Source organism: Oryzias latipes, chromosome 21, assembly GCF_053564925.1.
Source record: "Oryzias latipes strain Hd-rR chromosome 21, Olatipes_Hd-rR_3.1".
In the NCBI taxonomy this organism is placed as follows: Eukaryota; Metazoa; Chordata; class Actinopteri; order Beloniformes; family Adrianichthyidae; genus Oryzias; species Oryzias latipes.
In genome coordinates, this window is record NC_136257.1 from 26,648,086 (window position 1) to 26,662,615 (window position 14,530).

The window sequence follows — 14,530 nt, forward strand, 5'->3', positions numbered from 1 at the left end:
AGTTCCTGACATGCCGTAGGTTTTACAAAGCTTTTCCTTTTGTAATATATGACATGATCAGTGACTGTTTTTTGCAATGACTGATGCTCATGATTTTAAAGCTTGTTGATTCATTTGTAGCAGCAACTGCATGATGCTCTTTAATATTTAACTTTATCGCTCTTGCATCTTCACTTTGAACCATTTTTCTTCACATAGAATTATTTCCGTTTTAGTTTTGGAAGATATTTTAAGTTGTTTTAACTCCAAAAATAGTGTTGTTGTTTTCAACGATTCGGATTTTCCCTAAAAACATGTTTAAGTACTTCTTTTTTATGACGTAAAACTTTAAGGTGTCAAACAAACATTCACTTTTACAATAGCACTAAACTGAACATGCTTTATTATGAGGTTTCCATTCCAGAGTTAAATACTTCATAATAACTCTAATAGTTAGGTTCACACATTCCTCTTAATTGGGCAGCAAATCCGCTCATTTTGGTTAAATTAAATTCCTGCCTTGCATGCCCATGAGTCGAAGTGTCCTTGGGCAAGACACTGAACCCCACCTTGCCTCTGGTGGTAGGCAGGCGCCTGTGTTTGGCAGCGGAGCTGCCACCAGTGTGTGAATGTGTGAGTGAATGTGTGTGTGACTGGGTGAATGGGTCTGTGACTTTAAAGCGCTTTGTCCTTGTAGGAAGAAAGGCGCTATATAAGTATACGCCATTTACCATTTAAATTGTCATTATTTCAGTTTGATTTAACTTATTTATAGTATTAGATTTTTTTATTTTTTTTTTATTTCAACAAAATATAAATACTAAAGCTTAATGTCTTATCTCTTATAAATTCTGAACAATTTGATAAGCGTTAGATCAAAATCAAATTCAACGAAAACAGAAAAAGAATCTTACGAGCTCATTTAAGCCAAACAAAAATACACAACCCTACAGTTCAGTGTTAGTCAGCTGAAAATAATTGCATGTCGGCTCAACATTTGCTAAACAATTTGCATAACCCTGCATGACATTAATGAGACTGCATGTTTACTATGTGCACAAATGTGGTTTAACAACAGCAGAGAAGTGGTGAGCGTTTATGCAACACTTCCTGTAAGCTCTCAGTGTAATGGCACACTTTATTTTCGTTTTGACACTAGTAAGTTCGTTTGCAAAAAAACGAATGTGATTTCTTTCTAGCAGCTGTAATTATTTATTATTGCATTTCAGCTATCTCTGTGGAGCAGAAAAATATTAATGAACTAAAATGTAATTTAAATTGAATTTAACATAATTATTGAGGATTTCTATTTCTAGTAATGCATGTGAGGTTTAGCTATTGGAGAAGTAATATTGTTAAGCATGACCAGTACAGAAATACCACTTTAAGTTTGTGAGGAAAACTAAACTTTTTCTTAAATCGTTGTGTAACTGCTTTAGCCCCTTTAGCTCTCCCGTTGCAGACTCCATTGTCTGCTCCTGTGCCTCTTGTAGGTGTGACTAACAATAGCAAGCCCAAAACCTCCCTGCTCTGCTCCATTCTGATGCATACACTTGGAGACAAATAGATCCATGTTTGTCTTTGTTTTTCTTGTCTGAGGTGGCATCTGGCTCAAAACTGTACTGCTGGATTGCACCAGTATTTCTTGCACAGGTGGACCGGTCATCTTAGATTAGGGTTGTGAGGGGCTGTAAGCTAGCAGGAGAGTGCCCACAACTCAGTTAAATTTCTAATAATTTCTAATAAAGTCCTGCAGCTCTGCAGAAACAATGTCCTGGAAAACTGCACTTTAAAAAAATATATTTTGGCTAAAAAACAGGATAATCATAACTTAAAAAAAACTTGGCGCTTTTAAAATACATCAAAAGATGATGGTAGTGGGACTTTCAAAAATATTTGCTTATAACTGTAAATTTAAGTCTTTCTAAATAGTACTGGGATCAAATTTGTGACTTTTGCTGTCTTCTACAAACTTTCTTCAGCTCACAGAAAAATCCATTGTTTAATCCATTGTTCTGAATGTTTTTGCACAGGAAATCACTTGTCTGGATAGAAATTGATTAGCCTAAATGTTCATCAGACTCCATGCAGACATACAGATCTGTCATACTTAGCTGCTGAAATCAGAAGCTTTCAGGGAGGAGCAGATCAGAAACAGCTCTGGGTCAGAAACGTGAGCCAGCTGGCTGGTGGATGAGGTCACAAGCATTAATCTTTTTTCTGTCCTTTGGAGCTTTTAGCGTGAAAGCAGTGAGTAGCACAAAGAGGTGCAGGAGACCCTGGGTCTCGTTTGCAGCCTCCAGGCTCCGTTCATCACTACATTCGCTTAACATTTTGCAAAGTAAAGTACGCTGCATAACCGGCCGAGGGAAAATGCACTTTAATAATGACATGAACAGAAAAACACACATTTCCTGATTCAGATTTGCATTTTTTAAACTTAATTTAGCAATTCAAAATTAATCAAAAGGATAAATTTCTACCACTGAGGTAATGAGATGGCTCTGTCCATGCAATCAGATTTAATTTTCTAATCTGATACAGATTTACTGTGTTTACTCAGTAAAGAAAAAAAAGAAAGAAATCCACGTTCCAAGCGTTTAGTCTTTTTAAAAAACAAGATGTAATGTTTGCAATGTAAATATGGAGGATAAAAAGGCTCCCTAGCTAACCGTAAAACAGCAGGAGAATCATTGTGGGCGGGCTGCTTCCCAGATGCTGTTTTATTTCCACACAGAATAGATAAACTAACCAAAAAACCTTTATATAGAGAGAGGCAACAGAGAGCTGCTCAGGATAGCATGGTTGCCCATGGCAACAACATCAGTGCTTACAAAGACAAACACAGAAATACAATATGTGGTTGAAATAATGGGGAAAGCTGACTCTCTGATTTGGAAGGAAATGTTCTCACCCCTCTGTCCTCTGTCTGGGTTGATGCCAAATGAGGAAGAAAAAACATTTTTTTCCTCTGATCTTAAAGTGGGAATGCTTTATGTGAGAGCATGCACAAACAGATGGTGCACTTTACACTTGCACCTTGACATTTAAAGGCTCAAATGTTGTAATGTGCTCCTCCATGGACCCAAGGCTCATGACCATAATGAAAGTAGGGAGCAGATGCTTTTAAACAGAAAGTAGTAGGTGTCTTCAACAGAATGAGGGATGCCTCTGGAAGAGAAGTGGAGGAAGAGATCCTTTAATCAGGGTGCTTCCTCTCTGTCTGAGATACTTAACTAGCATTTACCTCAACCTCCTCCCTGGAAACGCTCAAATTTCATATCTAAACAAAATGGCATCAGTGCTCTACATCTGCATTTTTCTGGTGAATTGAAAAACACTCAAAAAACGAGCATCACTTTGAATCTAAAGTCATATTTGTTTTTTTTTTTGTCCTGCAATTAACGTCATGAGGATTGGAGAAAATAGTCACGACTTTTTTTACTAAAAATTAATTTAGTACGAATGAGTTGTGAAAAAAAACCTCCTACCGAAAAATAGGATTTTTATAGCCGAGGATCCAAAGGAAGCATCAAGTACTGTTTTTTGACCTAAGGAGATGTTGTCAATTTCTATAGAGCGTGCAGGGAATGCAGTGAGATCCTAAAAGCAAAGGCAGAGCCTGGACCTCTGGCGATCGGCACATAAAGTCACATGAACTGTACAGCCACTCTCTGAAGGGAGTCACTGATGCAAAACACTTGTCAAAGGAAATCATGTTATAAGTATATCATAAAAAAATACATCTTGTGTCCTCCATGTGTAATGGCAGACATGTGGTGTGGGAGTGTGGCTTTGTATGGCCAACCCTGGTGGAGATTGTCACTGTAAATTATTCAAGCTAACTAGAGTGTCTGTGCTGGAATGGACTCTTGTTAGTCATGGCCTTGTCTATGATGCTCACTTGCATGTACTCATAGAAACGGAAATAAAGTGTACTAAGATGATAAGGTAAGAATCATGCAAGACATGCAATTTTAATGTGGGACTGAAAGTGACCTTTTCACTGTTTCTCAACCAGTAACTTTTATATTTGTTCATCTTACATGCATTAGCATGATTGATTTGTTTCAGAAAAACCACACATGTCCATAAATTTGATGTTATTTTTTGCTTTTTTTAAGTTGGTGACTCGAAAAATGTGTTTTAGTTGCTGTACAAGTTGCAGACAATTGCTTATGCATCTTTTGGGTTTTAATTTGTGTCTTCTACTTCGTCTAATTGCCGTACTCTGACTCTTGGATAACCTGTTCATGAATTGTGCAGCATTGGTTACCTACTTGGCACTTGATTATTTAGTCCGATGTGACTCTGCGGGACATTACTTATTGATGCTGGATGAGGACTATCAGTTTCACTGTCCACCAGCGAGTGAACTCTTTCTGTCACACTGGAGTGCTAAGAGTCAGGAGCAAGACCCACCTCCCATCTGCAGACAAAAGAAATCAAAGATCACAGTGTCCATGATTGTGTTGCTAAGGTAGAGGGGACACTGAAGCTGAAAGACAATGGACTTTTTGCAACAGTTTGTCTGCTCCAAAAAACATTTTTCAGGTGCTACATCTGATTATGTAAGTATCAATTGAAGTCATTTGAAAAATGTCAAAGCTAAATTTAGTCAATTAGACATAATACCCGTAAAAATAGTGAGTAGAACTTTAATTTCTTGACTGAATGGGTGACATGCTTGCACTGACATGACAGTCGGTTTAGTGTTCTGAGAGGCTGGTGACTCCAGCTCTGTCCGACGGCATCGTTTGGGCTTTTCTAAATATACATCATCAAAGCCCAGACACATTTGATGCACTGTAGGTCAAATAAATCTATACCCGAGTGGAAACACTCACATCCCCAAACAAACTGTCACACTGGAGAGAAAATTAGCTTGATGTATTTAGAGACCTCAAAATGAGTGCAAAAGAGGAAGAAAAAGCATTTTTCACTACAGAGGTTATTATTTCATGAATTGATGATGATATAATCTAGTTAAAATATACCAAAAGTGCTTTTATATTAGTGTTATGAACTCTCTTAGTCCTTTATAGAACATATTTGTAAACTGTGTTGGCTCATACGCAGAGATGGCATAGTTTTTCTCATGTGATAGACACATAAACCAATGCATGCACATTGGTTTATGTGTGTGACTTGAGATACTGAGACTTGTGTTTACACACATGCATACAGTTTTTGTCACCGCTACAGTAACTGGAAGAACATTTGGAGGGAAAGAAAGAGGAGCTTTGAATAATGAATGCAAAGAGCCCCGTTACACAGCAGACAAGCCTTTGAAGCGACATGACTTAATGCCACAGCTTTCATGGCATCACCAGTGGGCAGACGGAAAGACAATGATAAAGAGAACAAATGGAGGTTCAGCAGGCAAAAAAAGAAAGAGAAAAAAAACCTTGAACTAATCACGGTTTTTCTCTGCTCACCGCCAACTTGTGGCACCGTGAAATGGACGATTGCAGTGTGCTGATGGTAGGAGAGAATGAGATGGCACAAAGATGTGGTCCTTAATACTCCAAAAGTGTCAAATAAAACTTAAGGAAGCATGTTGGTATTGATAAACCTATTTTAGTTTACTGGAAGAATGTCGCTGGGCTTCTTTAATGTGCTGACATAGAGAAGTAAACCAATTTCATGCCTCTTAAAGCGTGAGACTGAGGCACAGCAACTCAGCCTGTGTGGCTAGATTATGTAATTAATTTGATTTGAAATCAGTGACTGAACTGTGCTAATGGAACATTGTTTGTCACACTGGAGTCGGACAATTTCATATCGCTTGACCTGAATACAGCCATTTCATTATGATTTAATTATAAGAACTCTGAAAGATCTAAAGATGTTCATGATAAATAATATTTTGAACTTGATCTGGAACCGCTTTCTTCTTTTGCTTTCCAAGTGGTCTTTTAATTATGTTCATGTAGTTTCTAGCCAAAATCACAAAATCTGTGCAGTTTAGGACAGTTTCAGCAGAGCGGCAGGAGTTGCGTCTGAGCTGTGGGCGGTATTGTTGCCACAGAGTAAGCTTCCCATCACTTCCCATCATCCATTTGTTTACACGCTCTCTCTATGGCTTACAGGCTTTCACAACCCCAACCTTATTTTACTCGTGCAACAAGAAGGGTGAGCAATATCCGTGCTTTCCAGACATACAACTTTGGTCCAGATGCCAGCTCAGAAAATAAAGATGTAGATGGATCTATTTGTCTGAAAGTGGATGTATCAAAATGGAGTGAAGAAGGGAGCTCGTGGCCTGTTGACTGCATCACCTAAATCTTTGCCACAGTTTCTTCCAATTCCCATTTGAGTCAAGAAATACTCAGAAAAATGCTGTTTTGAGCCTATTTCCCTCTCTGCTTCTCCTCCATCATGAGAAAAATGAAACCTGATTTTCATTGGATTGGGTCTTTAAGTCAAAATTATGTTCGGCAAAAGTCTTCTTTTTTTCTCCTCTACAGCCACAGGACAAAATCCTCTGGTTGGCCACCCCCGTCAGGGACCTGGAGTTCTTCTCAGGGACCGCCAAATGGATGGGACATGGGGACCAGCAGAGAGGGGCGTGACTTCTACATCAAGTAAGTGCCCTGTGTTTAAGCAAACCGAGGGGGAGCTTTCCCCGTCCCAGATGTTTCAGATCTTTTGCCAACCTGTGATTATTCCGGCCACGTCACTGCCTCCACGTCGTCTCCATCGGTGCATTCAGAATACTGATTTTATGCTCCCTCTGCTGCTGCTGCGCACACTCTGCCCCTGCCATCGCTCACTCTCTCTCACCCTCTCATACTCCCACAACACTCCTCGAGCAGTCTACAAAATGCAGAAAGCGACTTTAGAGAGCGTGAGTCTGCATGCTGCTGCGCAAGATGATGTTCACCTGCACAGGGGCTCATTTTGATCAAGAGGTCTTCATCCTCAGAGGATGCTGGATGACTGTGTCATCACAACCTTTTAGCTTAATTGATCCTTCATAACTGGCACTTCCGGGAATTTCTGCTGGCAGGTACCGCTTGCTTCTTCACATGTTTGATAGTGCTGTATTGTAACAAGTGGGTGTTTGTTTTATCTGCTGCTTTGGCTCAGTCGTATGCTTATTTGTCACATAAGTCAACATCATAGAGAAAATTGCTATTAGTGGATCCTTAAAATGCAGGTTGTTTTCAGTCACAAAATATTTAACTGCTTTTTTTCTTGTAAAGCATTGCATCTGTATAATGTTGGACAAAAAGTAGAATTGGAAAGAAAATTATGGTTTAGACTTGCATGAGAAAATTAATATTGTCAGTTTTGTTGCATCTTTTTGTGAAATAAAAAGAAAACTGCATACCTGATAATTGTAACACAAGAGGAGTGGAGCACTTGTCACACATGGGTTATGGCACGAGAAGCGTGATGTCAGCGGAGTTACATAAGACGTAAGGAACAGTGAGAGTGCTGGATGCAGAGCGTGTCTGCATGAAGCAGCTCCTAGAGGCTGCTGGGCTTCAGCTTTTCCTTTCTAAATTCGAGAAAGACTCATAAATAATCAAAGGCGTCTTCCTGAGACAGTCTGTGGCCATCTCGCTTCGTGTTGTTATGGTTCCAGTATGCTGACACTGAACTGCCTTGTGTCTCTGTGGGACACATCTGTGGGAGAGGACGACATGATTAAAGTGTTCCACATTCAAAGACTGGCAGTCTTTGAATTCCACAAATCACTTAAAAAGTTGAACAAAAAAAATATTATCGTATGAATTAAAACCATAAGACTCCAGCATGTATACATCTTAGCCCAGCAGGATGGCATTGTCTCCCAAATAAAGTGAACATGAGCTCATTATCCAAACTGACTTTATTGAAGTATTTAAGAGATTTGAGACATTGAGATTAAGAGATTTGAGAGCTTTAGATGCTTGTTTCCCATGGGAGACACACATTACCCCCTCGGCGCCAACAAATTGTGAACCTCATCAAAGCAGGCTTTCAGGGAAGAGTAACAGGATATTGTTTTGCTAATAGGCTTACTACGCTTCATCCAAACATGCTGTAGGAAACAGTGGCAAATTCTCCCCATACAATGACTCTGGTCCAGGATCTCATGCTGTCTATTGTAGCCATCCTTGTTTGGCTTTTGGCATGAACATTGGATGTTGTGAAGCAAACGCTAGCGGTTAATGGTTTCAATTGGAGAGAATTACATGTACTGCTTCCTATACAGTGGGAATCTGGCCATATTTAGCAGGTGGCCGAACAGGGGAACGGACAGCACTCTTCCTGAATGAATAAGTCCATATGGTTGTCACTTGGGACACAATCTGTTGACTTTGACATTTTAATGCAAAAAATATTCCAGAAATTTAATCTAAGTGTTTTTTTTTTCTAAATTCTTAAAGGATACAGTAAACTGTGCACTAGTTGTATTTATACAAGTGCTCTTTATTTGTTTGTTTTATTGATGGTAATGGTCTAACTTTGACAAACAGGATTACCTATCAGATTTGTTTTCATGTACATAAGATTTTATCCTGATGTTTTTTGGATAAACACTTGGTGATATTCCAAGTTTCTATCAAAATATTGGAAGTAATTTGTAGTTTTGTAAAATACAAACTATCTTCAAACAGAGTATGTGAAACTGACAAAACACATGCACTTTGAGAAATTAAAATATGGAGTGAAACATTTTGCTTCTCATTAGTTTAATGAGACTTTCAAATCTTCCGTAAAGACAGCTTTTTTTATACAAATCTACAATAAATTACAACCTCACAGTCTAAAACAATTTTGTAATTTCTTTTTGTACAATTTAGGAATAACTAGAATGCCATAAATTCATCTGCAGTCAATCGCTAAATGAAAGGGGTAGGAAATCTGAGGAAATCTCTGTATGCACAGGACAACATCAAAACTCTGGTGTTGAAAGCATTGGGACCCGAGGCAACACTGCAGTACCAGAACAGAGCATCATTCTAATGACATTACTACTTTAGAACAAATAAGATGTGGGGAAAATATTCATCCTCTCAGCATCAGCAGCATCTCCATCTGTGAATGCACTTTTGATCGCAAGCGGTTTCAAGTTTGTTGGATTTTAAATCAACTTAAAGGAGGAAAACATGTTTTATATACAGCATCTTAGATCATTAGATGCAGAATTTAAAGGATTTCTGCTTTGCATTTTTTTAATCCCAATTTAAACAACTCTGCTGGATTTGATTTGAGTGATCAATACATTTATGTTTTGTTGTTTAAATGCAGCTTTGCATTAACCATTAAGAATGTAAAAGAAATATGTATGAGGCAATAAAGATAGGAAATAATTAAGAAAAAACATTTTTAAAAATTACTGCTACTTCTTCCTTAACTCTTTTTTATAGTTTTTTTTATTATCTTTCCATTCTTTTCTTCTTTTTGAAAACTTATTGCTAATTTTATGTCCTTAAAATACTCAAAATCTAATCTAAACTCTAAGTTAGCCTGAGTATTTACCATTTTACAGTACATCAGGAGGCCTTTTGTCTTCAAGGCTGGGGTTAAAGCTCTTTTTGCAATTTTCAGCCAACAATTACTTAACATTTCTGAACTTGTTTTTTTTTTCATCCCTTTTTTTCTATTTTACTGCAGATGCCAATGACAGATCTCAATGTGTCTTTGTGCCATGAAAGATTAATTGTTAGTATTTAGTGTTGAATAGAACGTGTGTCAAGAATAACTGTGAATTACACATTGCCCGCCCACGGCTTTAATTAACCAGCATTGTTGGCACCATATGGAGTTGCCTTTGCTGCTGCTTTTGCAGCCGAGGAGAGAAGACAGAGAAAGATCCAAAAAACCCAAAGCAATGCCTGCATGCAGTCTGTGCTTGTATTCGGAGCCCTGGATGATTACAGAGAACTTTAATAAAGTAGAGAGAAAAGTTTTTATGCCATTTCTAGTTGCAATTGATTAAGAAAATAGCTGACAAAAGACAAGATGTTCTGGTTTCTTAGTGTAAATCTGAAAAACCCTCTCCGATGAAAAGAGTATTTTTTGTTCTTTTAACATTTTTTTTTTTTTTTAATGGTGGAGGACATATATTAAGAAAATTAAACAGAAAATTGCATTTTTGGAGTATTTTTTGTACAAATAGTTGTGAAACAGTTGCATATGCAAATCTGCCGTTTGATAAAGATCTTATTTGTGATGTAAAAAATACGCCGAGCGGGCCAGCTCCCAGCTTTACTCCATTCTGATCAAGACGACTGTACGAATGTACGTCTTAATTTCCCTCGTCAAAAGTGGAATCTGACTCAAAACTGTACGTCTCAATGGCTCCAATACTGCTCACCATTTTTATTTCACAGATAATGGTAGGTTGGAGGTGTGAAAAATTACACTTTTTTTTTGTTGGCTAAAAATGGCATAATCATAATTATAGCGCCACTGGGAACGCTTTTAACTGAAAAAAAAAGTTGATTGGAGAGGGACTTTAAAGATACGATTGGTCCACTGGTTTATATTCATCTCAAACCCATTTGGCATGTGTTATAATAGTGTTTTATCAGATGTCTAAAATAACAGTTGTCACTTTCTCATGGTCATAAATATCCTTCATTTTTACCTGCATGACTCCCACTCCTTTTCAAGCAATTCATTTTTAATGTGACAATTATTATATTTCAAAGATTCAAAATTTAAGGAAAAATCCCCAAAAATAATACAAGATAAGACATCTGTTAGTCGAGTTTTTTAAATGGTATCAATAAAGCTGTGGTGATTTAATTGATAGTTTAAAATTATATGATATTAACTTTATATAAGGGGTCCCTTTGTTAATGATAGATACTGCTTTAAATAACTTTTAAATCAAATGTTAACATTTACTTTTACAAGTTACTTTACATGACTAAATGTATTATTAATGCAGTTGTGAGAAGTTAACTAATGTTTATTTTTCAACCTTAATGCATTACAAAGCATTGATAAAAAAGCTATTACCAAAATTCCTAAAACATAGGAGAGAAAAGCAGTTATTAATATTTTGCTTATAAAGTTGATGACTTTGTTTAACTAACAAACCAAATAAACTAGAATCTTTGTATGGTGGTTTATAATGTGGTTTCTAACAAACCATTTGTTAGAAACCACATTTCTAAAATATGGTCTCAGTGGAATTATGTTGCCCCAAACTAAATTCTGACTTGAGAATAACACAAAATATTTATAATTTGCCTGAATGAGCAATAAACGTTTTTTCTATTTTTCCGTCAGCCAACTATCCCAGAGCAACTCCCTGGAGGAAGTTCGCCTGGACGGAGACAGGTTTGTCCCACCGGCGCCCCGGAAAGTGGACATGCGGCGGGACCCCGTGCTTGGCTTTGGATTTGTTGCAGGCAGTGAAAAACCTGTGGTGGTGCGCTCAGTCACGCCAGGTAACGTGACGCGACTGCACAATCAGCTTTCCTATCACAGTGACTCATGCAATCCTGTACAGTATCAACATTAGATGAAATCCTCCTGAAACTTAGCTGGGAGGAAAATCCACTAAGGCAGGAGTTTAAGCTGGTGATTCATGGATTTTAACAGCCCTCGATGAGTAAGCTCTCATTAAAGCTTTCAGCCACAAGAAAGAAGACTGAATCATGAAGAAATAAACAGAATCAAGCTAGTGCTGATGTTGTAATGTGGCCGCCTGAAGTCTTGTTTGTTGTTTGGGTAGGGGGTCCGTCAGAAGGCAAGTTGATCCCAGGAGACGAAATCATCATGATTAATGATGAGCAAGTCAGTTCAGCACCCAGGGAGAGGGTTATCGACCTCGTCAGGTAAGAATTTACACCTCATAAAATTAAACGAAACTACGAAACATGTTTAATTCTAGCTGATGTGAATCTGAATTTCCATTGGAAGCATTTACTTAAATTTATTCTAAATATTTCAGCTGGAGCGAAAATAGGTAATTTCAGCCACCTGCACCATTAACTGTGATTTAGTCGAGGGCTGATGTTGATGTGTTTCCAAGCATCTCATTAGATTCATTTCGGTGACAGAGCTGGGTGGCTTATTGACCATGCCTGTGTGGAAAACTGTAAACAGTACAGGGAGAGGCGCCCATCTAGCTGCGCCATAGTGACTCTTGTGGCCTTGAATGGTCTGTGTGCTGTAAATCCCAGCGGTTCGATGACAAAATGACACATTAGAAGACTTTTTTTCACCCCTGTCCCTTTTTTTTCTTTCTTTTACTTAAAACCAGTGACAGAGCTGCAGGAGGGAAACAACCTTTGCTCCCCACTTACCCCGCAATTTTCGAGTTAATATTAATATTACTGCCAAAGACTAAGAAGTCATCAACACAAGCGTCTTTAAATAACTGCACAAATAACGAAAGCAAGATTTTTAAATGAAATCTTGTGCACATTTTTTTTTACACTTGTTTAATCCTTTCATTTGTAATGGCCTTCCATCACACCGAGTCTTCTGGTCCACTCCTACCCCCAAATACAATGTTCTAGCTCTTCCACAGCATCAAACTAACCAAATAAATAAGAATAACTGTGTATTCTTGTTTTTTCTTTTCTCCAGGAGCTGCAAGGAGTCCATTTTGCTGACCGTTGTTCAGCCATACCCAGTAGGTTTCTCTTTTATGAATGAACTTATGGCATTTAAAACGTGATTTTGTTGACTCTCTGAAAGCAAATCACTCGTCACATACAATTAATGTGCTGATGAAGGATCAATTATGCGTCAGTCTGGCATTGGAGTGGCGTTCCTTCAGATCCCTTTCACCCTAAAGCCTCAGATCCTCTCAAAACCACATACGAACCTGCCGCCGCACAAACATTTCCTCAAGTCACAGAGCACCAGATGGTGATGAAAACACACTGCCAAGAGCAAACGCTCTATGAGGTCTTTGTATGTAGTTCACAGAAGTGGAAACTGAATAATTCTTGCATTCTTACTGAAAGTAGAACAAAACAGCAGCACTTGCATTTCCAGAGTGGCTGGTAACTCGAGCGCTGTCATTTTCTCAGATACTAGTGTCTTATTAAACCATAAGCGATGATAGATTAATAAAAGTTGAAGGAAAAATTCCTAAATAGTCCAAAAAGCAAGGGGGTGGAATTCCTCTGCAGACTTATGACTTTATTTAAGAAACGTGTCTTCTTCTTATGGCAGGAGAGGAGTACAAGAATCTCAACCTTCAAGAGGGAAAAAGTGTCCTTCAATTGTATAATATAGTATAAAAATCATGACTCATCTTTGAAATAGCTCATTGTCCTCTACTATTTTTCCTTTTATCACTTCGAAAGTCACCCAAGTCGGCATTCATCAGCGCAGCTAAAAAGGCCAAGCTAAAGACTAATCCTGTTAAGGTTCGCTTCGCTGAAGAGGTCATCATCAATGGACAGGTTCCAGTAAGTCACACTGAGCAAAGCTTTATCCTGTCCACGTCTAATGTGTGGAGACGACTCTTTAGGCTGGAAACCAGAAACGCCATGTCAACTCACCAATAGTAAAGGGAACGCGCATCAGCACAACTATAACTGTGTCCACCTTCGGCACATTCGGCACATTCCATCACTAAAAACATGTTCTACGTGATTACGATTGACAGAAAAATGCTGAAGGAGTCACACAGACAGAACAAATTTAAACTAACATAGTTAATTAATTGGAAAGACTTTCACCACTATTACAGCTTAAAGTTCCACTCCGATCATCCTTTGAGCTATTGTAAAAGCTTTCCCAGTGGTCTTTTAATTATTTCTTTGCCCTTTTCAGTCAAAATCAAACCTGTGTCATTTTCTAGGACATAGTTTCTGCAGAGCAGCAGGAGTTCATTAGAAATTCACCTTTGAGCTTTGGATGGAACAGTTGGTGTGGAGCAACCCTGTCACCCTTCCCATCACCCATAACTAAAAACTCTGTTTACGAATTCTCCCACTAGCTTACAGCCCCTCACACCCCTAACCTAACATTACCGGTGCAACAAAAATGGCCATCAATATTGGAGCTATCCAGCCGGATAGTTCTGCTTTACTGAACTCCTGATTCACAATGTCTTGAATATAGAATACTCAGAAATGCAATTTTAAGCTTAATTTTCTTTATATATGTCCTCAGCCATCTGAAAAATCCCAAAAGAACAAGTTAAAAACGACAAAACCAGTTTTTATTGGAGTCGGCCTTTAAAATATGTTTGAAACTAGAGACACACAAAATGGTCAGTTAAAAGCTTGTCAGAGTAACATCACCTCCTCTATTATTATTCATTATAATAGCTGTAAGCACTGTGTGTTGACCCATTCAATCACTAAACAGCTAATTACAACGATGACGCTTTTTCTCTTGTACGCTCTTTAAAAAATATATAAACATTCCTTTAATGATTTTCTTTAAATCATATGACATGGTTCACTTATTCAGAAACCTGGTGTGCCTAATTATTACTGTATATATGTATGGATTCACATATTTATAGGTAGGTAATATAATCATTATAATTAGGCTTTACATCTTAATCATAGTAGATTTATGAAAATGTAATGTGATTTATTTAAATATACATTAATTATTTATTTACATA

The 14,530-nt window shown here is 37.9% G+C and overlaps 1 protein-coding gene across 6 annotated transcripts in view; it reads left to right on the forward strand.

Annotated features, from left to right (window-relative positions):
- frmpd4 (FERM and PDZ domain containing 4) overlaps window positions 1-14,530 on the forward strand; it is a 41,850-nt gene that overhangs the window by 15,021 nt on the left and 12,299 nt on the right. For 4 of the 6 annotated variants that reach the window (XM_078940240.1, XM_078940241.1, XM_078940239.1 and 1 more), the window contains exons 2-6: window positions 6,450-6,566; window positions 11,218-11,378; window positions 11,666-11,768; window positions 12,526-12,571; window positions 13,254-13,358. In XM_078940240.1, the coding sequence (XP_078796366.1) occupies window positions 6,450-6,566; window positions 11,218-11,378; window positions 11,666-11,768; window positions 12,526-12,571; window positions 13,254-13,358 (532 nt within the window). Of the gene's footprint in view, window positions 1-6,449; window positions 6,567-6,700; window positions 6,992-11,217; window positions 11,379-11,665; window positions 11,769-12,525; window positions 12,572-13,253; window positions 13,359-14,530 lie in introns of those variants that run through there. The other 2 variants (XM_078940242.1, XM_023950967.2) reach the window with 1 other exon arrangement.